General features: G+C 40.0%; 1 protein-coding gene across 6 annotated transcripts in view; it reads right to left on the bottom strand.

Annotated features, from left to right (window-relative positions):
- gria1b (glutamate receptor, ionotropic, AMPA 1b) overlaps positions 1-26,221 on the bottom strand; it is an 87,449-nt gene that overhangs the window by 13,697 nt on the left and 47,531 nt on the right. For 5 of the 6 annotated variants that reach the window (XR_008355817.1, XM_053478219.1, XM_053478218.1 and 2 more), the window contains exons 10-13: positions 25,170-25,376; positions 22,427-22,890; positions 2,270-2,468; positions 1,450-1,697 (exon numbers count right to left, since the gene is read on the bottom strand). Coding sequence is in view for 5 of the 6 variants with exons in the window: in XM_053478219.1 (XP_053334194.1) it covers positions 1,450-1,697; positions 2,270-2,468; positions 22,427-22,890; positions 25,170-25,376 (1,118 nt within the window). In the remaining variant the exon portion in view is untranslated. Of the gene's footprint in view, positions 1-829; positions 1,089-1,449; positions 1,698-2,269; positions 2,469-22,426; positions 22,891-25,169; positions 25,377-26,221 lie in introns of those variants that run through there. The other variant, XM_053478223.1, reaches the window with a different exon arrangement.

Raw genomic sequence — 26,221 nt, forward strand, 5'->3', positions numbered from 1 at the left:
GGCCATTTGTTTAAAAATTCCAAAAATCCTTCCAAAAAAATTCCCTACCCAGCACAGAATAAAGCACTTATTGAAGATGAGTGAATAAACATGCTAAATAAGCCTGCTTGGTAATCAATTGGTAATCAATCTTGGAGTCTGTCTCCAGTATGTGACCACCCAGTCCTGCTGACATGGAACTTTAAAGCAGACGCTTCGTTACTTTTTCGTTTGTTCCAGACGTAAACTACTGTGAGAAAGTGTTGAGCCGTTCCTCATTTCTTCAGATTAGATTCAATTAATTGATGTGGATCGCATTAAATTAAAGAAATGGGAACAAATGGTTGACTGCGACAAGCTGCAAAGATACAACTTAAAAATGGATCGTTTTTGTAATAACATGAGCGGCAACCTTATTTCTCCTCTATCACCGGCCTGATCTTCTGTCATCATCTACACCTGTTTCTCACTGGTTCATGCCTTATGTTGGATGTTTTATTATGAACATCTGGAATTATTCTGTAACTGTGTGGCTTAACAAACAAAATAGATTTTAATAAAAGACGTCTGGCTCTTTGGAAGTAAAATATAAAGAAATCAGGGGTGGCTCAAGACTTTTGCCCAGTACTGTACTGTATGTCTCTAAGCTTTAGCTCTGGAAAAACAAGAGCGATGAACTACATTAACACCAACCAAACTAGACTTAAGCAAGCGGTAGAACTCTGGCTTCCCAGTATGGAAAATAAAATGCATAATTTCATCTTTGGAGCTGCGCTGATTTACAGTGCAGACACTTATCGTCCAGAAAGTACAGTATCTGATGGGAAACAACTATAAGCTACAAAGAAAAAGACATGATGAGGAGACATGAATGAGAGTAATGGTCAACAAGTGAATCCTTTGCGATTAATATTAATAATTTCCGCCTCTTTTCAGATTAATACATTTATGCTAAAGTTAATGTGTTAGCCTTGTTGTAAATTTTTAACGTTACACTATCGATCTGTATGATGTCTGTGAAAAATGATGTTTAGCTGAACGTCATTGACAGTTCAGGATATTGATGTGGTAGTGATGGAATGGGTTGGAGTGATGTCATGGGGTGAATCCTGGAAGAATCAATAAACAGAAGAGCATAAATATGGCATGTCGACATATGAAAATGTGAGACACAAGGGTTAGAAATAGGATATCATGAATAGTGGTTGTTCACAGGACCAAGAGATGAAGACAGTCAGAAATATTAAAAAATTATCAAATTGCAGAGAGATTACTCGGGAAATCCACGCTGAGAACAGATTTCAGGGTTTTCATTACAAGAGGTCATTATGTGTTATTTGGAAATAATCAAATTGGAGAAAAAAAAGAAAAAAGTGTTCCAGGGTAATCTCTCCAGCTTTCAAGATTGTAAGTCATTATACATAATTTATATGTCACTTATATTCTGGTTAGTAAGCATGCCATTTTTACCTTAAGTCAGAACCTTTAGGAGTTGCAACCCCATACCCTTTGGAGTCCAGGTTCCCGCCCACTTTCATGGTATCACATGGTTTGCGCTGTTCGATGTACTCGTTCATGGTGGACTCGAGCAAATACGCGTATTTCCCTTTGGACTTCCGCACTCTCGCCACTCCCTCGTCAGTGGTCTTGACAAACACTGAGGGATCTGCAGCCTTCATGTAGGACCACATCTTCTCAAACACGGCTATTTTGGATCTCTGAGGACAAAAATGATTATTAAACATGTACGGTATACTATGCAAAGGTCTTCAGTCTCCTCACCCACCCCCCTACTACATTCCTTTTCCAATTTTTACTGCAACAGGCTGCAAAGTGCCTAAAAATACAATTTAAAACTTGCCTGCTTACGTAGCAATCTCTGCAGCAACCTCATTTCCCCTCTCGTCTATTCCAACCATTCAGCATTCAGCATCACTAATGTACTAATCACTGTCCCGATCGTCTTTCATCACCTGCACATCATCTGTTTCTCACTGGTTCATGTCCTAAATTGGATGATTCTTTTACGCTTGAATGATTCATTGGTCCTTGTGTGACTTTGCCAAAAATGAGAGGCAAATAATTTCCTTCAGGAATCCTGGAGAACTATACCTCAAGGCTACTTAAAAATCCAATAAAGTCTCTCTCTTTGCACAGCGCTGTACTGTATAACAATTCTAGGTGCTTGAAATAAATCAGACAGTAAATAATGAAAAATGTAATACTGTTATACTGTTGAGTGAGCTCAAGTGTGGGAATTAGCGTCAAATAAATCTGACTTATCTCTCACCCTGAAGAACTCTTTGGTCGATCCTCCATCCAAGGTGCCGTAGGAGATCTCAGTCTGCTTGGCCAGGTCTTCTGCGCTCTCTATGGGTGACACCATCCTCTCCACAGTCAGGAAGGCAGCCAGGTTGGCCGTGTAGGAGGAGATGATGATCAGGGTGAAGAACCACCAGACGCCTCCAACTATACGACCAGACAGTGATCTAAAACCATCAGAACAACCAACTATTATAAGCTGGAAAACTGGAAGGCTTGAGGAGCAGCGTTGGAAATACAGAAAGCAGGGGGCCTGTTCACACCGGTTTTCTGTCCTAATGAGATAAGATATTGCTGCAGTGCTAAACCTGTACTATGACTGAAATCCGCGTAGGTGTATAAAAAGGAAATCAGTCGTACCACCCCCCGGCCATATCAGAGACGTCTCCTCCGTCTTGCCGGAGTTATTTATTCGCCGCTATATGCATTAGAGTTCACACATTTCTTAGACTTCATCTAAAGGTGCAAATCATAAAACACCTGAGCAAGTAGAACAAAAGATGCAGAAATGTTCAGGGAACCAGAAGAAATGGTGTCAAAACACTTGAGGCCTGTTCCTGTGTTTCAAAGGAGACTCACGTCTCTTAATGAGCGAGGGAAAAAAGAGAGAGAGGGAGAGAGAGAGAGAGGATTTACGGGACAACACATGAAGGTAAAAATAGTCGAATACATTGTTTCATGCTAAGTAGCACAGATAAGAAGGCTCCTATTTAGGATTTGCCACACACACACACACACACACAGACACAAACAAAGCTGAAATTTGCCAAAGAGAAAATCCTCACCCACAGACCTAATTCCAAAGCCTTATGGCAATCATTATTCTGTAAAGATTTCCCTTTATCAGTCCTCGCTTCAGGGCTTCAACCTCTCCAACACAATGCAGTGAAGAAGCAAAACTAGGCCAGATATAAGAGAGAGAGAAAGAGAGAAGGAGAGAGGGAGCATACCCGAGCAACACTGCTAATGCCAGCCAAAAGGAGGCAAAAAACAATGAGCCATAGCCTTCGTCTCCACTTCTGCTGCTGACAGCTAACAGCCTCCATCCACTCCTCACATCTCTCTCTCTCTCTCTCTCTTTCTCCAGGCCTTCATTCTCAGTATTTTTTTTTCAACTCAGCTACAACAAGTGCACTCGTGTCTCCATCCAAAGGAACCAATCTGTCAGTCATGCCGCGTGGCCCTGCTGACGGGAACGGAAAGGGGTATGTGTTGTCGAACAGCAGGTTTCCACAAATTACAGCGAATCTGGAAGCTATCGACTCTTTCAGAGCTACTGTACTGTAGGCTGCAGGGGATTTCTAACACCTTTGGCATTATAAAATGTTTTAGACGTTATTAACCTTCAGCCAATTAACCGGTCAAATAAACAAATACTCAAATAAATCAACATAAACAAAAAAAAAATCTAAGCATCACCAGTGGTGTCTCGTGTCCAGTGACAGCAGGAGTGCTAGAAAAGCAGATAAGAAGACTAAATGTATGTGATGGCACGGGTAGAGATACTATTCTACTGTATATCACACTTTGTTTTTGGTTGTTGTTTTTTTTAACAGTTGATGCTAGATTGTAAAGCGATAGCATTAATTGATTTCACAATGTCTGGCGCATGTTTAACGTCATAGGCTTCTTTCTAACAAACAGACAAGGGATGTGTTCCGGGTTAAATCCAGCTAATGCGGATTAAAAGGGTCAGGCTTCAAATCCAAGTGTAATCAATTGCCGCCTTAGTAGTGATCACTTCCTATCAGGAAATCAAGACATTTTCAAGGAGTTTTTTTAGTGTGTACTGATAGTAATGATAGTAGAAAGAAATAGCATGCAACAGAGGATATACTCGATGCTTTTATTTATATATGATAGGTAAATGAGACTGTAAGTGACATGGATACATTAGTCACTATGCCTTAGATCAGACTCGCCTTTTAATAGCTTTACCAGTGAGTAGCGATCTAACTTTGACTGCCGATACAACTTGAGTTTGCAATCCAGATTAGCTTTCCTGTTTTGTTTTTTTTCCTGAATTGTAAAAGCAATAACCTGCTTTGAACAGTTGATATTAAGATGTGTCTGCTACCTATGGAAAGCCTTCATAGCGGCTCTAACCTGAATCTGTTGGTGATTTCTGCGGCTGGTGACTCTTAATGAACTTCTCCTCTCCAGCAGAGGTATGTTTTGGTCTCGCTTTCCTGGGAAGGTCTTCATGAGAGGCAGTTTCATCATCATGGTGCTTGATGGGTTTCGCAAATGCACTTGTTCTTGCTGACATAAAACAACTGGCTGTTGTCGTTGTTACTTAATTACCCAATTTCATGTTATTTCCGTGTTATTCCCTAGTTTTAAAATCTCCAGTACTGGTCTAGAATAAAAAACAAAACAAAACATTGAATTACTGTAGAAGTTGTGTCCAAACTTTTGACTGACACTGTGGGTCATGTGACTACGGCATCTCTACAAACAACCGCGGAATACAGAACGTTACAATTTAGTTTTAATCCTGACTGTTGCTTTGCTACTTTGAAAAGATAAATGACGAACAATGCAACAGTTTAGGATTACAACAGAGCTACAGTACAACATTACATACTACAGAACAACAGTACAGTACATACCGTAATATCAAGTTCTTTATTTCGAAGAACGTTTTGTGTCAAAGATTTTAACTGTAATTAAATGCATCTATTTATTAAACTGTAGGACTGCAATGAATTACAAAAGTGATTATAATTTAAGTCTGCGCGCTTCATGACTAGTGAAGAATACAGTAGATGTTTAGTTTCAATTTAAGATTTAAAGTATCTGACTTGAAGACATTTAATTCTCCAGAAAAAATAACCTTCTGGCTTATAGCAAACAGCTTATATATCTCTGTCTTTACTCCTGTTCTCCTGTTTATGTTTCGAATGAGATATTAAACCTTTTTGCTTTAACAGCTGTATCGGGCAAAAACCAGCAGACAGTCCAGACCGTCTCACACATCTGATTAAACCCTCGCAGCTGGACTTTCCCCAGCCATTGTGTACAAGGTCAATGCTTTCCGAGGGTCTGCGCACTACTGGATAAAACGCAGACGCAAATGAATAAGAGTGCAGTCAGTATTGTGCAGCACTTCCTGTTGATATAGAAAGGTAATAAAACCTCACACATTCCCAACAGACACTTGGAGTAAATTTCTTAAATAAATGTTTTGGTTTTGGTGTTTTAATATCACTTTAGCGTTGATCCCGCTGGTGAAATCGTTTCTATCAAACGGCTTTTAAACAGATTACCGTGCTCACTTTCAGAAAAGCATTTATCACGTCTGACTGCGTATTTCTGATCGCGTCACGGCGATTAAAACTGTAGGATTTTGCAGCTCACCACATGGAAAGTCTCTGGCATGGTCGATTTCAAGCTCTGTCAATCATCGGTCGGTTGCGCTGGAGCCCCAGAAGGGCAGCATCAACAACATGACGTCACTTATTATGTCCCATGCACAATCTCTATAGTTTATTCCTCTTTATGTTGTTTATTCCGCTTTATATTGCACATTTTCTTAGAAAAATAAATATAAGATAGACTACTATGTGTTGGGGCAGGTCATTTAAGAAGAATGGTAATAAAGACCTTCTGGTCGTTATTATGTTATTATGTTATAGTGAGTAGACAGGATAGGAAAAAAAAAATACTAAGAACATTTAAACACTAAAGTGTTCCACATGTTGTTGAATGCTGCCATGTGGAGCTAAAAGCGTACAGTAGATACGATGGCTGTGTGACAGCGCGGCATTGCATTTCTCTGCGCATTTATATTACACATGTTAAACAACATAACACACCCATAACACCATGAACACCGATATCAATTTAAAAAGGCTTGCATAATTACTCCACAAAGTGGTGGTGTATCTTACAGTCTCGTCTCCTCTCCATGATTTGCTCTGCTCGTCTGTGACTGTTCAGAGTCCTTGAAATCCAAGAACGCACAGATAAGGTGCAGGGTGGAATTTTACCAAGTGGCGGAACAGCGTGTTGCAGAAACCGGAGTAACGCACCCCTTACATTTTAGCATCTTGTACTGCACTGTCACTTTCGCTTTTAGTTTAAATACCCATTAAAAATTTTAATGAATCTATTATAATACATTTATTGTTTTTAAAGACTTAGGAATTACATTGGACTGTAAAAAATCTAAATCCAATTTTTTTTTTAAATATATTTCATTAAAAGTCGCAAATAAATATTTAGGGTTAAAAAACAGAATTTTACTAATTTCACTTTTTACATTTTATTTTTATTTATTCAAAAGCAAAAGAAACCATGCTGGCATAATGTCTATAGTTGTGAGGTTTCCATTTTTACTAGTTTTTGTTGTATATGAAAAATATTAAAAACTATATTCCGAAGTTTAACCTTGCTGTGACCTTGACCCTGTTTAGATTCATTCCACAATGGGATCAGTGATCATGCCATGTCTGTCAATCCAACAAACAGTTAACTACTCGTTCTTGAGATATCACACTCACAAGAATCACGAGGCATAAAAATCAGAAAGCTATCACACGTTAATGCCATCACTGATCGGTCTTTTGAATTGACCTAATATTAGAAATTTAGGAAAATATGAGAGTGAAACATTCAAGTAAAACTTTTGATTATGCAGAATAACAGAACAGGTATGAGATTAAAACTTCCTTTATTTCTCAATATAATTCCATGCTACACTAATACACTTATCCTAGATTTCTTACTATGCAGGAGCCATAATCTGACTGCCTGCTTCACGTCTGAAACGCTGGCCTCCCAGGAACTCCTTTAATGGCCCTTTTCTTTAATGGAAAAATGCACAGTCTCATATTGTCGATCGACTGCGACACTTTTACGTTACAGGAACTCGGCTGGGAGTTATTGCCATATCCTCTGTACACTTCTGACATTTTTCATGTTTGGTCTATAGAAGGAGTTCCTGGGAGGCCAGCATTTATATTTACGCATTTGGCTACTCTTAAATACTCTTATCCATCTTAGTACCTTACAAAAATAGGGATTTTTTTACTCTCATAACTGTGATTTGTTATTCTTCACCATTAAAACTCCTGGTTTGATTTAAGACGTCCCTCTTAATTGTGGTGAAAGTCTTCACCACCTACTATACATCTAACTTATACTGTGGAATACTATGCGCTCGTACGCTCATAGCTCCATTAAACACAGCATATCGTACCTCTCCAACCCTCTAATGAATCACTGCAATTAATTAATGGAGTAACTAATCCGCAAAATATGGGTCACTTTGATACTCCAAGCCCAAAAGCTTTCAAGTTTTAATAAGATACACAAGCCCCATTGAGACAGCGTACTTCACCCCTTCAGCTCATATTCATTTCGTGCACTTCAGACTCTCACCGGTGTCTTTACCATTATACACATCGTGAAAGCGAACGCATCAAGTGCTGTGACAAGCTGTCCTCTCCGGAGAGCCGGCGTGTTTAACAGCGCTGAACATGCCCACACGCTGGTGGTGGCAGGGTCACCTCTGCAAAGAGAAAGGCCCTGGGCTCCTGTGTGCGTGTGTGTGTGCATGTGTGTGTGTGTGTGTGTGTGTGAGAGAGAGAGAGAGAGAGATATGCTAATGCGTACGTGTGAATAGTGGTGTGTAAACAGGGTGTGGATATTTTTGAATATGTCAGCATACGAGAGGCAGAACTGAATCAACAGTGTGTCTACGTGGTCAGGCGTAACAAACCTACAAAACATACACACACACAAAGGATTACAGCGCCGCTGCACGCCAAATAAATAACAAATAATCCGTTTTTTTAATTTTCCTCATTGAAACCAGTTAAACGTCCCCAAAAGGTCAAACCTATCAGATGTTCCTGTTCTTGTAGGCACATCTTTAAAGACCAATTCATATTCAGGTAATGACTTTTCTATTTTACAAAGAACTGTCCTTGAAGCAACATGATCTGAAGACTCAAGGCTGAAAGGATCCTCTTTTCCTCCAGCACCGTAAATTTATTCGTTTCAGCGGACACTTTAATTCAAAAGCCCCTTCCGAGGCAAAGAAGCTTAGCAGTTAGATGTTAAGGGTTACAATCCATGCTCAAAGGATGAGTAGTGGCACTTTGACAGTTCTGAGAGACGGGACCTTAAACAGTTAAGTACGCGGGGTAGTTTTTATTAGATCAAGTAAAGGTAATGTGCTTAATTCAATCCTAAACACTGTGCTGGGTCGTAAATAAGCGTTTATATTACACCGAATTCACTTTCCTACCGAAGAAAATGTACTCCAGAAAAAACTATTCTCGTTACAGTTCTTTAGTTATACTGGCCGTATAAATAAAAATAAAGGTTATGTCTGTACATTGGTCAGTACTCGTTTTTTCAATGACTTCTTTACGTTTCATACATTGCACGACCAGAAACCAGTCTCAGGAACATTTCTGTCTGTATGTCTGTATGTCTGTCCAGCCGATTTTGTCACAGCATCACGCAAAACTGGCTAAACAGAATTTAATGAAACTGTGCCAGTCCTTTGGTATTTGCCGGAAGTTAAACCTACACCATAAATGAAATGAACAGATTAGAAGTGACATTATGAGCAGTTTTGTGCCAGATTACAGCATCTTGTGTTTTTTTTTTAGATATAATATAGCGCTTTTGGGTTTCCTCCAGGTACTCCGGTTTCCTCCCACAGTAAAAAGAAATGTAGGTTAGGTTAACTGGCAGTCACAAATTGCCTCTAGTGTCTGAATAAGTGTGTGAGTGTACGCTGCGATGGATTGGCACCTTGTCCAGGGTGTACCCCGCCTCGTGCCGTGTTGTCATTGTCTCCTAGCACAGGCTCGAGGCCCCCTGTGATCCTGAAAACAGGATTAAGCGGTATTGGCAATAATCAGTGTATTGCAGAGTATAGAGTACTTGGATTACTTTTTTGATGTAACGAGTAATCTAACACGTTAGGTCCGCCATTTAAGTACTCAGTTATTTAGTTACTTTTTCAAAAATGTAATCCGTAATTCCTATATTTTATGTAATCCGTGAGCCAGACAGCAGTCATTCCCAATCCGTTAGTGTGTGTGCGTGCATGTGTGTGTGCGTGTGTGAGAAAGTCGTCCTACAACCCTCGTCCCCCATAACCTGCCCCCCTCTGTTATTCCCCTATCTCACCTGTGTGTTTTGACTTTGCGAGGACCGACGCGTGGAAAGATGGAAACCTAATCACAGCGCCATAACTCGCGGTGAATCATGATGAACCGCAAAACCACGTAGGTGAGATAGGGGTATTAGTCGTTAACAGATTATGGGCCAAACTTAGATGCTTATCAGCTTTTTTTTGGATTTAACCTTTTAACAATTTCTACAAACACTTGCTAGTTTGTGACATATGACTGCTTTAATAAACCACCCACTGCACATTACAGGAACTCTAAGCCTGACCTCGGTCCAAGCCATTTCCAGATGTTTGGGCCAGCGTTTTAGACATGAAGAAGGAGGTTTGATCATAGCACCTACCTTGCACCAGCACTAGTGAAACGCTGGGATGAATGCATTATTGTAGCAAAGGATTATATAGAGAAATAAACTTGAGAGCTTTTTACTCCCATGACTGTGTTCTGTTATTCTGCACAATTGAAAGTCCTAGTTAACTTAAACACCACTTAATATTATGCTCTGTACTATTTATGAATACTGTACAGTAAAACTATTTTGTAGTAGAAGTGGCTTAGCAGCAAGCTAGCCAGCGGAGAATAGCTAAGAGCATTAGCAACAACATAGTTACAACTTTAATGTTGATGAGTACTTTAGTTCAGTTTGGACAACGTAGGCGGTGTAGTGGTTAGCACTGTCGCCTTGCACCTCCAGGGTCCGGGTTCGATTTCCAGATTTCAGATTCGTTTCCCGTCTCTGTGTGCATGGAGTTTGCATGTTCTCCCCGTGTTTGGTGGGTTTCCTCCGAGTACTCCGGTTTCCTCACAGAGTCCAAAGACATGCAGATTAGACTAATCAGCGTTCCCAAATTGGCTGTAGTGTGCAAACGAGCATGTAAATGTTGGAAATGGGAATAGTCACCATTGGCCTCCATGGTCCCTAGTTGGACTACAGAGATTCCTAGATGGATGGATGATTGGGGAGAGACAAATACTCTAGCAGCCCTACACTATTCATATGGCATTAACTAGATAACACTTATTGTACAGTAAAAAATCATGCTGCTTTATTACAAAAAAATAAAGTAAAAGAAGTGAAAGATTTTACATTGATTAGACCTTCTTTACACAATAATCTCTAACTAAAAAATATTATTTAGTCTTTAAGCTCCTCCGAATCAGTTGTCACCACCCAAATATTAATTGCTTTCCTAATTTACTAAGCATTCTCACTACATGGGATATATCATATGGAGTGCATTATAAATAGTGCAGTCCTTCGATTAAACATTTTAATCTAGTTAATCACAGCCATATTCCTTTAATTAATCATAGTTAATCTCAATTTTAAATTACTTAGACTTACTTGTATAATACATGTGCATTGTGGGAATAAAAAAAATGCATGACAAACTGGTTAGAGGAAACATCTTATGCAGTTTTGTAATATCTCAAACATTAACATTTAACAAATGTTAAAATAAACAGCTCTCGAATGGGACAGGCACTGCATGCAGAGGCTGGGTAGTATGGGGTGGGGCAGGGCTCAAACCTGGATGAGACAACTACCTATAGCCTAATCCGCACGAGCCACAACTCCCACCTTTTATATATAATATGTAATTCTTTAATGTAGCTCGAGCACACAACTTTGGTTTTATTCAAACTTTCATCATCACATGCAGCTAAGTCATTGTGCTGTGATTAAGGGACACCAATAGGGTCAAACTTGGTCATATGATTACTTTGCATAAAAAAATAATCATGCATTAAAATTTCTAGATTAATAACGAGTTGAGGCGATAATATTGACAGTCCTAATTATAAGTTCAATGAATCTTCGTTTAAGATTAAGCCAATAGAAAAGTTCAATTAAACTTAATAATAATAATAATAATAATAATAATAATAAAAACTTATTATTACAATAATAGATGAACTAATATATGTAGATGTAGATGGTTATAGATTTAGATCTCTTTAGAGGGTTAATTTAGGAAATCAGTGACTCTGATACGAGCCTTTTGAAAACTGTTAACTCGATTTTATAACGCATACGGTAAAAACGGCAAAAAAGCGCCATTTTAAAACGGGTCATTTAGTGACAAGTTTAGCACAAACTTATTTACATACATTTATATTACGCTTAGGCAACTTGGCTTGAATTGGTTAATATTATTCAAAAAAAATTATTTGAGTAATGCAATTCTTTCTCATGGCGCTGCTGCACACATTATTGCACGCTGCACTGTTATGATAATGCCCACATAATGCTTCACTGTGTAAAAATGTCAGAACAATCTAGATTAATAATGTAATGTATGCGCACATTACCATAAATCTCGGCGTATTGTCTTTAGTCGGAATCAATAAATCATATAAATGGAGACCTTTTTCTTCACAATGGTTCCTCGTGTGTGTGCGTGCAGCTTTGCGTGAACCGTTTTGTTTAGTGCTGAAACCATTAACATCGGGGGCTTAGGCCATTTGCATAATCTAATATCAGCCCGTGTGAGCTGCATGCGAGAAGACGTGTCTGGAGAGACCGGTGAAACGAACGCGTGCCAGCGGAGGCTCCGGCCATGCAAACCGTATTTCCACATGCCTGTGCGCTGAGACACCTGCTGTCACGTAATGCGTTTTGCGGTCGTGCTGGCGAAGACGGCGACGCATGCGACACAATGTCAGCATGTAGCCGATAAGCCACATAAAATCCTCAAGCATGAACAAGAAGAGAAATGGGTTATGGAACAACCTTACAGAAGTCAGCGATATAATACAGTTCCATCTGCAGCAGTGTAGTACTAGGAGAAGTGTGCCAGGCTGCTCTGCTGTGCTAGAGCCGATCTCTGCCAAAGCCTTAGCACGCGCCAGCTAATCAACTCACAACCTCACGTTATAGCAGCTTCGAGACAAAATGGCCCTGATTGCCTTCGTCGCCGTGCCATTTGCGGCCTGTCTCACAAAAGGACAAGTAGGCGGAGCATAGAGATTGTGTTGTTGTTGTTTTTTTACCATTAAACCTTTATCAGCGCAAAGGAAAAGAAATCCATTTATTTCCTTTATCAGATTAAACACCTGCTCAGAAAATCAGACAGCCTAACTGAAGTAACACAGCCAGAGGGATAGGGCCTTTCTTTGCCATGATAAGACCCATGTGTGCATAAGCTGACATGAATTACCTTGCAAGCACTGAGCGCTTTGAGTGGCAGGCCTGACATTTATCAAGGACAAACACTTTTGTTCTTCAAACGGACCGTGCCGATTCACCGGGAGAAAAAAATATAGATGTGCAGACATTACTTTTTTTTCCCCAATTACAATCATTTTCATATTACAATAATAGAATCCTATCATGGTTTTTCACAAATTATCATGATACAACTTAGTTACCCAATCAGCTTTACTGGAGCAAAGTGTTTTGCAAAGTGTTGCTAGAGGCTTGACAATTGAATCATCTCTTCGTGATTTTACACTCTCACATTATCCAGAGATGGTTACTCCGATTTGTGCCATTTGCAATTTAACATCACACAAGTTCGAGCTAAAAAACACTTCAAATAAGCAGAATTTTCTGCCTAATAAGATGAAAGATAAATATGCTGAAACGACTTAACATATATGATACTAACCAGACAGTAAATTAACGAATGTATTTTGACACCAGCAAGAAGCCTTCCTGTTGACCTTTTATCTCACACACTCTCGACTGGACTCACATACTGTAGCATCTCTACATTCTACAAAATAACTGAAGGATGCTTTGAGTTTAATAATAAAATAAAAACTTAACTGAAAAACACTGATTACTAACCAATAACCGGTCCCAAGCCCGGATAAAATGGGAGGGATGCGTCAGGAAGGGCATGCGTCGTAAAACCTGTGCCAAGGTGTAGTGCGGACTGGGTATTCCGCTGTGGCGACCCCTTGCCGGGGAGCAGCCGAAAGAACAACAACAACAACTAACCAATAAACTGGTGACAGCATCACAGGCACCCAGGGCTCATCCATGCACGCAGGGACAAAATGCCAGCCATTCCAGTCTGATCTCACAAAAAAAACAAGGCAGCACAAATCACCAGAAAAAGTTTATTGCTGGCACACGGGGCCCAGCAGGCAAATACCCGGTGTACAAAATCCCCAGATCTCAAACTGAGTCACACCCTGAGGAGTCAGAGCTGCCCTGGTTGCACAAGGTGAACCCAAGACCTGGGTGGTTTTAATGTTAAATGGTTTTAATATTATGGCCGATCAGAAGGTTTGCTAACAGCCAAGAGACTTTCCCGTTCTCTCCTGCGGCTCGGACAAGCAAGACTCCGGCGTCTTCTGTCAATCTACACTGCGTCCCCAATGTCATTAGGATGTCACGATCCAGATGTGCAAAGCAAAGGTCGTGTCTCCGCCTAGCGTCCACACCTTTTTCTTGCCAAGGTTTAAACAGCTAATTGAACGCAGTCCCATTTTCCAGACTAGGTCGCAATGCATTTTGATCGTCTTAGAAGCTCCGTGTCATGGAGACACGTGACAAGCGTGTTTACAATAGAGAGCAACAACACCGTGAAGCTCACATGTGTTTCAAGAACAAAGATTCCGCAGCGAGATAAAACATCACCATTTTTCAGAATGCCAAGAACTAAGCAATTAGCTTGACTCTTTGTGTCTTCCTGGATCAGTTGGTGAAATTCTCTGTGTTTTCTTCATGCTTGAAGAATCTGCATCCTTCATCCTTAAAGGATGGGATTTTTTTCCCCGCTAGGTTAGAATGTGTTTTGTCTTAGACCTTCTTAAATGTGAATATAAGTTGCTTGTAAGTTATAAGAAAGTTAAAAGTAATTTACTTATCCTCAAACGTTCTGGACCTTTGACCTAAGATTCAGACCTTATTATTAAGGAGTATTAAGTCTAAGAACCCCTGAAACATATTTATTAGCAGTGCTTCAAAGTGTTTCAGCCGAAAATGATTTAAATAAATGTCCAAATATGATAATATCGCTGACCCAAAAGGATTCAATGGGCTTATAATAACTTGTCAAATCTAACACTTCACAGTTAATTTTAATTGTGATGATATTTAGAAAGTGATTTAATACTCTGGGTTTGTTTCGCTGCCTTGCCCTTTAGTGCCGGTCAACACTCAGACCTTTTCAAAGAGCAGCAGATAAACAGTAAAAATGTTGGTCATGTGGACATTAGACAAATAATTGGGAAGCAGTTCTAGACTGCACCGTTGGTAACTATATAGTAAGTTTCCGACTTACGAACATTTAAGTTACGAATTTCCGCAGACAGAAATGGAGCGCGGATCATTCGTAGACTCGAAAAAAAAAAAAAAAAACACTGAAGTAGCTCACATGTATTGTACAAAAAATAGACACAGGTGTGTATCAGAGACCAATATTTACAATTTTATACAATATTTTGTGTTTTTAATTTAGGTGACTATATAAAATGTACAAAGTCCGGTATATTGGATATGTAAGGTGAATTATGTAATCCAAATTTTAAAACAGAAATTTTCAACTCACGAGAGTATAATGCGAACCAAAACACTACACCTGTGTCTTTGTTTTTTTTATGCTTTACATTGTATATATGTGCCAAAGTTGTATAAGACTCACTTTGTCTGACTTACGAACGAATCCGTCTTACGGATGTTCTCCCGGAACGGAACTCTTTCATAAGTCGGGGACTTACAGTAACTTACATCTGTCCTTGCTCACCGTAAACCTGGGATTGTGGCAATGCCTTTTATTCTTTTTTTTTATTTTCTGATGTTTTTATATTTGATGAATGTCATTGAGGTTAATTTGCAGACACTGGGTGTAAAATAGTATCACTGTCATTATAGTGAAAAAGCTCAAAGTGCTGCTTCAGTATTAATGCTGTTTGAAGAAGTAGACCATTACTTTATGAGCATTTCTGTTATATTGTTTTTATACCAAGGGCAACCTCTGGTTCTGAAAAATGGTTCAGAAATGAATACTAAAACCTTGAATGTCCACTGGGGGTTTGCTCCAAAAGCAAATCATTCCCCATATACCTAGTCTCCACATATGTTAACTCTGACAATTCTAACTCTCCAATTGTTAACTCTGACAAAGTACTGATAGTAGGTGACTTTAACATTCATGTAGATGATGCTAACGACACTTTAGCCCTCGCATTTATGGACTTACTAAATTCCTTTGGGGTTAAACAAAATATAAATGGATCAACTCACCGCTGTAATCATACACTAGATTTAATTATATCTCATGGTATAGATGTTTCTAATATAGAGATTTCACCTCAAAGTGATGACATCACAGATCATCACCTCCTGATATATACTCTACCCATAGAACAGATTAGCTGTGTCTCTCCACGTTATCGATTTGTTAGAAATATGAATCCGACTACTAAAGACAGATTCACAAGTAATCTACCGGATCTGTCCCAAATTCTTATTAGACCCCTAAATGCAGACGATCTAGATGAGGTGACTAGCAGCATGGGTACTATTTTTACCAGTACATTAGACACTGTTGCTCCCATCAGATTAAAAAAAGTCAGAGATAAAACACTTGCTCCTTGGTACAATAGTCATACTCGCGCCCTAAAGAGAGCAACCCGTAACCTTGAGCGAAAATGGAGAAAAACTAAATTAGAAGTTTTTCGAATTGCGTTTAAAGACAGTATGTGCAGCTATAGACGGGCTCTAAAAACCGCTAGGACCGAGCATCTTAGCCAACTGATAGCTAGAAACCAAAATAATCCCAAGTTCTTATTTAGTACAGTAGCCCGCCTAACAAAACCTAAGATGCCTGCAGAGAGTACTCCACAACATTTTAGTAGTGAAGATTTTATGGACTTTTTTAATGAAAAAATCGATAGCATAAGAAAGAAAATAACAGAGGTTCAACCTCTAATAGCATCTCATGATCTAGTTCAGCCTAGAGCTTCACATTTAGATTTTCAGTGCTTTACAGGTGTAGGACAGGAAGAGCTGTATAAACTTATCACCTCAGCTAAATCAACAACGTGCCTGTTAGACCCAATACCAACCAGATTTTTAAAAGAAGTGATGCTTACAGTTGGAGAGCCACTTCTAAACATTATTAATTCTTCATTATATCTAGGTCACGTCCCTAAACCTTGGAAGCTGGCAGTTATTAAGCCGCTTCTTAAAAAATCGAATTTGGACGCGAATGAAATAACAAACTACAGACCGATTTCAAACCTTCCGTTCATATCAAAAATATTAGAAAAAGTAGTATCAGCTCAAATATGCACATTCTTGCAGGAAAACAACATCCTAGAAGAATTTCAGTCAGGTTTCAGACCCCATCATAGTACAGAAACTGCACTAGTTAAGATTGCAAACGACTTGTTTTTAGCCTCAGACCAAGGCTGCATCTCAATACCAGTCTTACTTGATCTAAGTGCTGCATTCGACACCATAGATCATAATATTCTCATAGATTGCCTACAAAATCATATAGGTATTCAGGAGCAGGCATTAAAATGGTTTAGATCATACCTGTCTGATCGATACCATTTTGTAGATCTAAATGGAGTACCGTCTGATGTAATGCCAGTGAAATATGGGGTCCCACAAGGGTCAGTTTTAGGACCTCTCCTGTTCTCAATTTACATGCTTCCCCTGGGAAACATCATTAGAAGGCATGGGATTAGTTTCCATTGTTATGCTGATGATACCCAATTATACATCTCAACAAAACCAGATGAAATACCCAAGTTGTCTAGACTAACCAAGTGTGTCCAGGACATAAAAGACTGGATGGCCAATAACTTTCTTTTACTAAATTCAGATAAGACAGAGATATTGCTCATCGGCCCGAAAACCAGCACACAACAGCTTTCACAATTCAGCCTGCGTTTAGAAGGATGTACTGTTACTACCAGCTCAACAGTAAAAGACCTGGGCGTGATATTAGACAGTAACTTGTCTTTTGAAAATCATATTTCCAATATCACAAAAACAGCCTTTTTCCATCTTAGAAATATTGCCAAACTTAGGAGTATCCTATCCGTATCTGATGCAGAAAAGCTAGTTCATGCATTCATGACCTCCAGACTGGACTATTGTAATGCATTACTAGGTGGTTGTCCTGCATCCTCAATAAACAAGCTACAGTTAGTCCAAAATGCAGCCGCCAGGGTTCTCACTAGATCCAGAAAATATGATCAGATAACACCTATATTATCATCCCTGCACTGGCTACCTGTTCAATTTAGAATTAATTACAAAATAGTACTACTTACATACAAGGCTTTAAATGGTTTAGCTCCCACATACCTAACCAGTCTTTTGATACGCTATAATCCACCACGTCCCTTAAGATCACAAAACTCCGGACTTCTGGTAATTCCCAGAATTTTTAAATCCACAAAAGGGGGCAGGGCATTTTCATATTTGGCTCCAAAGCTTTGGAATAGCCTTCCAGACACTGTTCGGGGAGCAGACACGGTTTCCCAATTCAAAAGTAGACTCAAGACGCATCTCTTTAATCTGGCATACGCGTAACTCATCCCATAACCACATACTCCAGTACATCTATCCTGAATGGCAACTACGCTAATTCTCTCCATCTTTTCTGTATTTTTCTACGCATCCCGAGGCATCTGGAGATTGTGCCAGCTTTAGTAGACAAAGGCCAACCCTGCGAGGTTTCTAAGGCATCTTGAGAAGGACCTGCTCCAGCTAGATTCTGCTTTATGATGGCTGGAGCTACCATCCTGCTCCTGTGCTTCCAGTGATCCAGACCTCATCTGCCCTCTGCACCTACTGATGAACTTAATCTACACAACTTCTGTTATATTGAACTTTCACCTGCACAACACACATGATGTTATTTCTATCTGTTATCACCCAGATGAGGATGGGTTCCCTGTTGAGTCTGGTTCCTCTCAAGGTTTCTTCCTATTGCCATCTCAGGGAGTTTTTCCTTGCCATTGTCGCCGCCACCCTTGGCTTGCTCATCAGAGACATTTCATTCATTTTCATTCATCATTCATTCATCATTCATTTCATTATTATTCATTCATTCATCATTCATTTCATTATTATCTTTTTTTTTTTTTTTTTTTGTGAAGCTGCTTTGAGACAATGACCATTGTTAAAAGCGCTATATAAATAAAATTGAATTGAATTGAATATGGATTTTTCACTCATGACAGCTTAACTTTTATGTAACTCTTAAATTAAAATTATTTTAAGCCATAAAAGTATGCATAATTAGGGGCGTGCCTGATCTAAGTTACAGCTACACTGCAGGTGTCAATCTATCTACTAACCAGCTAACTGGAATGGCTGTAGTTAATAATACCGCAAGAAATGTAGGAGTTGACACAGGTTGACATGTAGGGCATGAACAATGGCATTTAATCAAATTCATTTGCATACAAATTAACCTTAGCCACCATAGTATTTCAGCTCTAGCTCCGTTCGTTCCAACCATTTGCCCATTTAAGGATTAACCTGTGGTTTAGGTGGAGTCAGCCACTGCCAAGATGGCGACAATCAGAGCTCCAGCATTTGAGCTTCAAACCCACACTTTAGACACCCTATGGGTTACGTCGTACAGGGTTTGTCCAGTTCTTTTTATACGGCCTTAATTCATGTATAATCTGCGCTATACTTGATATGCAACCGCATTGGAAAGATTTAATTCTGAGGAGCTAAATTTCTTACTACTGAATTCCTCCACGTTTCTTCTCCCTTTCTTTTCACATGACGTAATCTATGCAAAATATTCCCAGTCAAATCACCCCCGGCACGCATAATTCATCTGATTACCCATGCAAATGTGCGCTCTTTATTTGGGATCTTAGCAAATCAGGGCTCTAGAGTGTTGATGACTCCATACATACAACATGATATTGCTTGAACTCTAAAAACAACACAACAGACCCGCAGAATATATACAGAGCCTGATTTAGTGTATTCATAACCAGCTGCAACAGCTGCCAGTCATCCTCTCAAACCACTGCAGAGAGTTTGTACTGAGATTTTCATTAAAAAGAAAAAAAAAAACTGAAGTATTGCAAAAATGATTCATGTCACCCTCTTCTACATTCCCTCACTCCCCCAGTTTTACCTCATGTAACCCTCGTCTGTGTGGGTCACACAGGGCCGGAGCACAATCCATTCTCCTCCATGTGCTCCTCCGTGTAATTGCCTGATAAGAGCGGATCAATGGCTTCTGTAAAGATTTTCATAAGGACCGTCTGGTTGGCACTGAGTCCGGCCTTAATTAGCCAGTCATCGATGGACAGTGAAAACATCTTCTGCAGCTGTTGAGCTCACACAGCGAGGAGAACGGCATCAGCCCGGGTCCCTGACTGAGAGCGGAATCTAATTTGAGTCGCGCCAGCTCTCCCCTCAAGCCATAGATATATATATATGTCGTATCTAAATGTCAAACGACAGTTGAGGAGCCTGGAAGTTCCACAGGCTCTGAGAGCATCTCGGTATAATGAGGGGAGAGAACAGACAATCGAGCAATGCAGCAGCCAAACGACACGCTAATGCTCTTCATAATGACTAACGGCAAGAGAAAATAGTACGACAAGTGTCAGTTCAGCCGAAGTGACGAGACAGCTTCGGTTCAAGAGAGTGCGAAATGAAAGGTCAGGGAATACATAGCTGCAGCAAGACATGCAACTGCTATACAGAATCGGGTCAGGACTGCCACCTCGCTACAGACCCTGACGTGGATTCATGTCATGGGAAAAAAAGAACAAAAAAACATACACACAAAAACATATAACAGCTTAAACATTATTTGGATATGATTAGCTTCACTTGCCAATATGAGAATGTAATTATTTTCAGAGTATCTGTGTGATTGTTGTAGTTCTCTCTGGATCTGTCATGTCAGACTTTCTTCTTTTTTTTTTTTTAACAGACTGTGCATGCAAACATCTGGATGGACTAACCCTATCTGAGATCTTACCTAATTACACGATTCTCTCTTCCTCTTTCTCTCTTTCTGTCCACCCGTGTCAAGCTACACATGGAACTCCTGAGATACCAGTGACCCTGACCCCTGATCAATCCTGATGCCCTACTTCTGGTTGGAGTTGCTATCACACAGAGACTTTTAACTCCCTGCTGAGGATGGATCCATACGATCTGATTAAAGATACACAAGACTACTGAGGATGGTTTCACCTAGAGCCAGGAAATTGGCTTTGGAATGCATTTGATAGAGTTTTGCTTTGATGCCCTTGTGTGTCCAGGCTAACAAAAGTAAAACACACTTCCAGTTATACATTTGCGCTTTTACATAGTTATAGAAGAGATTTATTTAGGGTCACGCTATCCGGAATCACCCCAATGAGCATGGGTTTACTTTTTGAGTCGGGTTCCTCTTAAGGTTCCTTCCTCATGTCATCTCGGGGAGTTTTTCTTCGCCACCATCATTTCCTGCTTGTTCACGAGGAACAAGCTGATAACCTATGAATGCATTCATTATTTTTTTAAATATTAATTTATATTGGATGAACATTGTAACAGTTGTAACTACAATGCAATGACATTCACCCACGGGGCACACTAACTAACGTTAAGATATATATAACGTTAAGATAGTATGAAAGACCCGAACACAGCATTGCAAATACAACCTCAAAACAACAAAATTCAAGCCTTTATTTCGTGGCATTCAGCTCGATTAACGTCCAGTCGTGCAACGTTCCACCAGCTCCACGGTCCCTGAACAGGGTTTAGAATTCTGATCAGAGATTGAGATTGGGACGAACAGCTTCCCACACACAGGGTGGTAAGCACGCAACGCTAGCAATGCAGCCGCATGCATGAAATAACATCCATGACAATCTCAGTCCTACGTTTAGTAATATTCAGTACTATGATATTTACATAAATGTACAGTAAAGTACTATATATTGTTTTATCATAACAGGCTGCAAAGTGCCTAAACATACGATGCAAAATTGTGAATTGTTTACATAACAACATCAGCAGCGACCTCATTTCCCCTCTCGTCTGTTCCAACCACTCAGCATTTAGCATCACCAGTATATACCGTACTAATCATCGGCCTGTTCATCTCTTCATCATTGCACATGTTTCTTACTGGTTCATGTTGTAAGTTAGATGTTTTTTTTATGCTTGAATGATTCATAGGTCACTGTGTGGCTTAGCAATAAAAAATAAAAATTTCCAAAAGTCTGGCACTTTGGAAGCGAAAAAAAAAAAAAATGAGGCAAGACTTCTGCTGAATGCTGTATAGGGTCATGTGATCTACTCATGTTCAAGCCCAGCTTACGTGGCCTATGATAAAGGTCAAGGCTATCAGGTTGTATTAAAATGAGATGAATGTATGATGATGGTGTGTGGCACCTCCAGCTCAGTGATCTAAATCCCATTCGAGAATTGCTTTAGATGAAGTAGCATGTCCATGTGAGCCGCTGCAATAACCAGCTTTTCATATTGAAAAATGCCAGAAAAATTGAACCAACTATGCATCAAAAGGACACTTTTTTACCAACATGTATTTTTCTTGTTTTTCAATATTTCACCCTGGAATATTAAGATTCCTGAGCTTGTTTAAAGGTTTGGTGAAATAAAGTTTCAATGTTTTTTTTTTTTTTTTAAACATCCAAAACTCCTCAAAGCTCTCTTGTCCCCAGGTGCTTCTCACACTCCAAATTTGGAATATGGTCTGTGCTGATGATTCATAAATCTTTCATTACTTTCTACCTTAACTGCTCCAGCGTCCCGATTTCCCCTTATTACGCTATCTTGATTTTGTTTTTCAGTTTCATTTGTTTTATGGATGTTTCCCTTTCCGTTCAAATTAAGTCAGATTTACTGATGGATTGCGACTTTAAAATTATTACCCTGACGTTATTCTCCTTTATCTTTAGTAACCGTATGATTTTTTTTATTCATTATTGAGTTTGACTGCCTTCGTTGCTTTCATAACCATAACCATCATTCCCTATCAGAAATGTTAAGAACTTACCTGGGTGAAATATCGCAGCCTTGCTGCATGAAGGCGCCCAGGGAGAACCACAGACTGTTGAAGATGCCGAACTCGTTGGTGTGCTCGGGTGGTCTCTCTTGCTTGTCCTGCTGGTTCGGGCTTTGACCGAGCTGACCCTGCGACTGTGACTGTCCGGCTTCCGGAGACGGCGTCCGGTTCTGGCTTTGCTGCTCGCCGCCGTCCTCTGAATCGTCGCTGTGCCACTCGTACGGGCTGAAGCGGCTCACCAGGAACAGCACCACGCTGACACCGATGTACGCAAACACTATACACATCCAGATCTCGTACGCAAGCGGGTCCAGGAAGGAGAAGACGCCGGGCTTGGATTTGGTAGGCTTTTTGATCATGATAGAGATGCCCAGACTCATGAACGGCTTGGAGAAGTCGATGACCTCCTCTCGAACCAGGGTGATGGTAAGAGGAGCCACGGCGACGTCGGCTTTCTGGAGAGCAAACGCAAAATAGCTGGAATTTAATGTCATTTAAAGCAATCTGGGAAGACACTACTGCAATCGCATAACTAAAATTTATTCTCCCTGCTCAAAAGAGGCAGACACACACTACTGTAGTTCATAATAATCATCAAATAATGTTGGTGCATGAGAAGGGTGTTATATACATTATTTATGTTTATACTCTCCCTTTCATGCAAACGCATTGCATTACGAATGATTCATGTTTGTGTGAGTGAGTGAGTGTTACGAGAACCTGTTACGAGAACCCTCCGAGTGTAGCACTACTGTCCGGGCTGAATAATAATGCCAAACAATATCTAGATTACTTGAGGAAAATCCATACAGCGCTACACATAACTGGGATTCAGCCTCCCTCGCAGTCATTACAGAGATATACATGAAATCTCCAGTTCTCCTAGAGACAGCTTTTTGTTCTTCTCAAGACGGGGCGGATGACGGCTCTTATCGCGAAACATCTGTCTGTTGTGAAACCCTCAAATCATTCCTATTCTTGTTTCTGTCAATCAAAAAGTCACTCACAAAGAAGATGGCATTGCTGGGGACAGAAAAAAGATGACAAGAATGCAGAGTGATACTAGGTGATGAACGGTTAGGGAAGCACGAATCTTTGTCAAGATGTCTTTTTTTGTTGTTTTTTTGTATTTTTTTTAGAAGCTTGGACATCGCACGGTCTGATAGTCGCCCACTTTGCTGTCGCATTGTTATCCTTTTCACAAAGGATTTGTGTCAATGCAAGAAAGAGATGAGGGATGAAGAAATTCTCCCTTTAGGCAACATGAAGGAAGGCGGTTGAATATACAGAAGAGTACAGAGCAGATGTGCTCAGTCATTAACGAACGTACAGGGGCGTGTGGAGTCGTAATGCTCATTTTAATCACGGTAATCTGGTTAAATTTACAAAAGGCTTCGTATTCTAGCGCAAATAAAATGCACGATTTCCAAACTACCATGACGTCAGCCTGAACAACGGGCCCTCAGTATGAAAGCACCGTTAACCGAAATCAGGCTACAATGTACAGTATTTTTATTAATAGTTATGTTCCAGGTGTATTTCGGAGACGAAAAGATAACAGAAGGATGATCTGATGATATACTGAAGATGTGAAAACTGTGTGATTCCTCCTGGATTTGGTATCGCTTGAATGCATTAGCTCAATTATTGCTTATGGAATACGCTGTGCTTTAAGCTTCATGAATTGATGTGTATTGTAGGTACTGTAGCGTTACCTAATACTGACATTTCAAGCTTTCCCTTTAATAGCTTACTGTTCCAGGGTTAAATCCCAAATAGGGTGAAATTAAAAGCTATGCAAGGTGTTGAATCCCTTTTTCAGCACACCAAGTAGTGGCCTTGATCAGGGTTCAGAGAGGAATTTGGGATTCAGCCTTGTGTTTGAAGAAGTTTTAGACATAAGAGCAGTTACTCCTATGGGTGACGGTGTTATTTATTATCAGATGTGTTTTCTTGCTGAAAGTTGTTCCATGACCGGTTTCAACAATATAGTGAGTTGTTGCCCTGGTATCCGGCAAATAACGTCTCTTTTGCAGTCCAGAAGACCATGCCGACCATGGCCGACTGACATGATGTTTGTGAATGGAACTGACCTTTTGCATGTTTCCTCTAAACACATATGCAGTGGAGGACATTACAATTTGCAAGCACAATATACAAGGCGGCATCCATGCGAAAAAGACTAAAGCAGCACCCACGGTGTAATTTAGTGCAGGCTGGAATGCCGACTGTGTGTGCAAATGAATCCGACCCAAGGGCGAGTATTAAATTCAAATGAGCCGGTGTCCTCCAATTGAAGACAAAATTAAACCCTAACTTTATTAAACTTGCTTAAAATTACAGCTTAATGTTATTGCCTATTGTCTTTTCTCATGGAAAGACGTTCCCACCTCTGACACCGACAGCCTTCAAAGGGTTTTCAAGTCATATTCCGTCTCAAAAACACCGTTATTTGTCATTCATGTCATATTTTTGTTTTTGTCTTGCCTCGTATCCTTAAATCAGCATTACATTTGATGCTCAATTATAAAGATGTTTAAAATTCCATTTTTTTCTTTCATTTTACATAATTAACCTGCAAATTATCATATGAAACAGAGTTTTGTAATAGGGCTTCAGTGAATTAAGTCTAAGCATATATTTTTTATAAAAGTATAAAGAAAAAAATTTAAGAAAGTACTACTCGTTATCTGCAAAAAAAAGTATATTCCACCAAACTAATTTTTTAACCTACCCCATACACCAGCTCTCCAACCATCCCGTTCCACATTTTGGTATCAGGGTCTCGGGCGCCGTATTTGCCATCTGGAACAAGCTCTAGCGTGTAGTTGTAGCCCACATGCTTGGAGATCTCGGCGGCCAACTCCACGCAGTATCCCTCGTACTTATCGTTCCCCGTCAGCTCCCTGTGATTTTTCTTCAGCATCACGTATGGAGATTCCTGAGGGGCGGAGGACGCAGTGAATATAAATGTTTGTCAAAACATCCGATTTCACTACATGCCTTGTAACAAGGCAGCATCCTTAACGTGTGATGAATCCACTTTAAGGACAAATAGATTTGTCAACATGCTCACTGTGTGAAAATCGAGTGGGATGGTCTGTTGCAAACGAGGATGTGTAAACTCCCCGACCACCGAACAAGGCCAACAAACTGTGCTCCTAATGAGCAGAATAGCATCCTCGGCGGGCCACGGATGGATTTCCGCTCGTTATAAGGGCTATGCGAGGCTGCCTGCAAAACAAGTAGGGGAGGATACCGCTCTATCATCCTGCTGCTAGCCTGTATGTGGTGCAAAACTGTTGGCTCCTGAGTCACTTGTACAGTTAAATCCCTCTCTGCTGTTCCACTACAGGGATGAGCCCGACTGCTCGGGGTGAATAACAGCTGTGGACTGCCCTTAGAAAATACAGTCAGCTTATTTAAAAAAAAAAAAGCAGCAGGATTCTTCCTTTCCTCCTCTGTGAAACAGCATGCTTGTGAATTCTGTCTGGGTACACTTATCATATCGTCTCAGACACTCGAAAAAAGGTGACACAGGACAGGGCCGATTTTTGTTGTATGGACTCAAAGCTATGGATTGTTGTGGTGTTTTGTAGATGTGATGTGGTGTTTTGTAGATGTGCCACCTGAGTGGTTTCAGATTGTACAATTCAAACCGGGACTTTTGATTGTGTAATGCACGAGTGCTTGGATAAGAGCACGAAGAGCATTTCGTTAGTGTGTGTTTACGGCGCGAGTGTGTTTATTAATAATTTATTTGAATAAATATTATATATAAATATT

The sequence above is a fragment of the Clarias gariepinus genome, chromosome 19 (genome assembly GCF_024256425.1).
Source record: "Clarias gariepinus isolate MV-2021 ecotype Netherlands chromosome 19, CGAR_prim_01v2, whole genome shotgun sequence".
NCBI lineage: Eukaryota > Metazoa > Chordata > Actinopteri > Siluriformes > Clariidae > Clarias > Clarias gariepinus.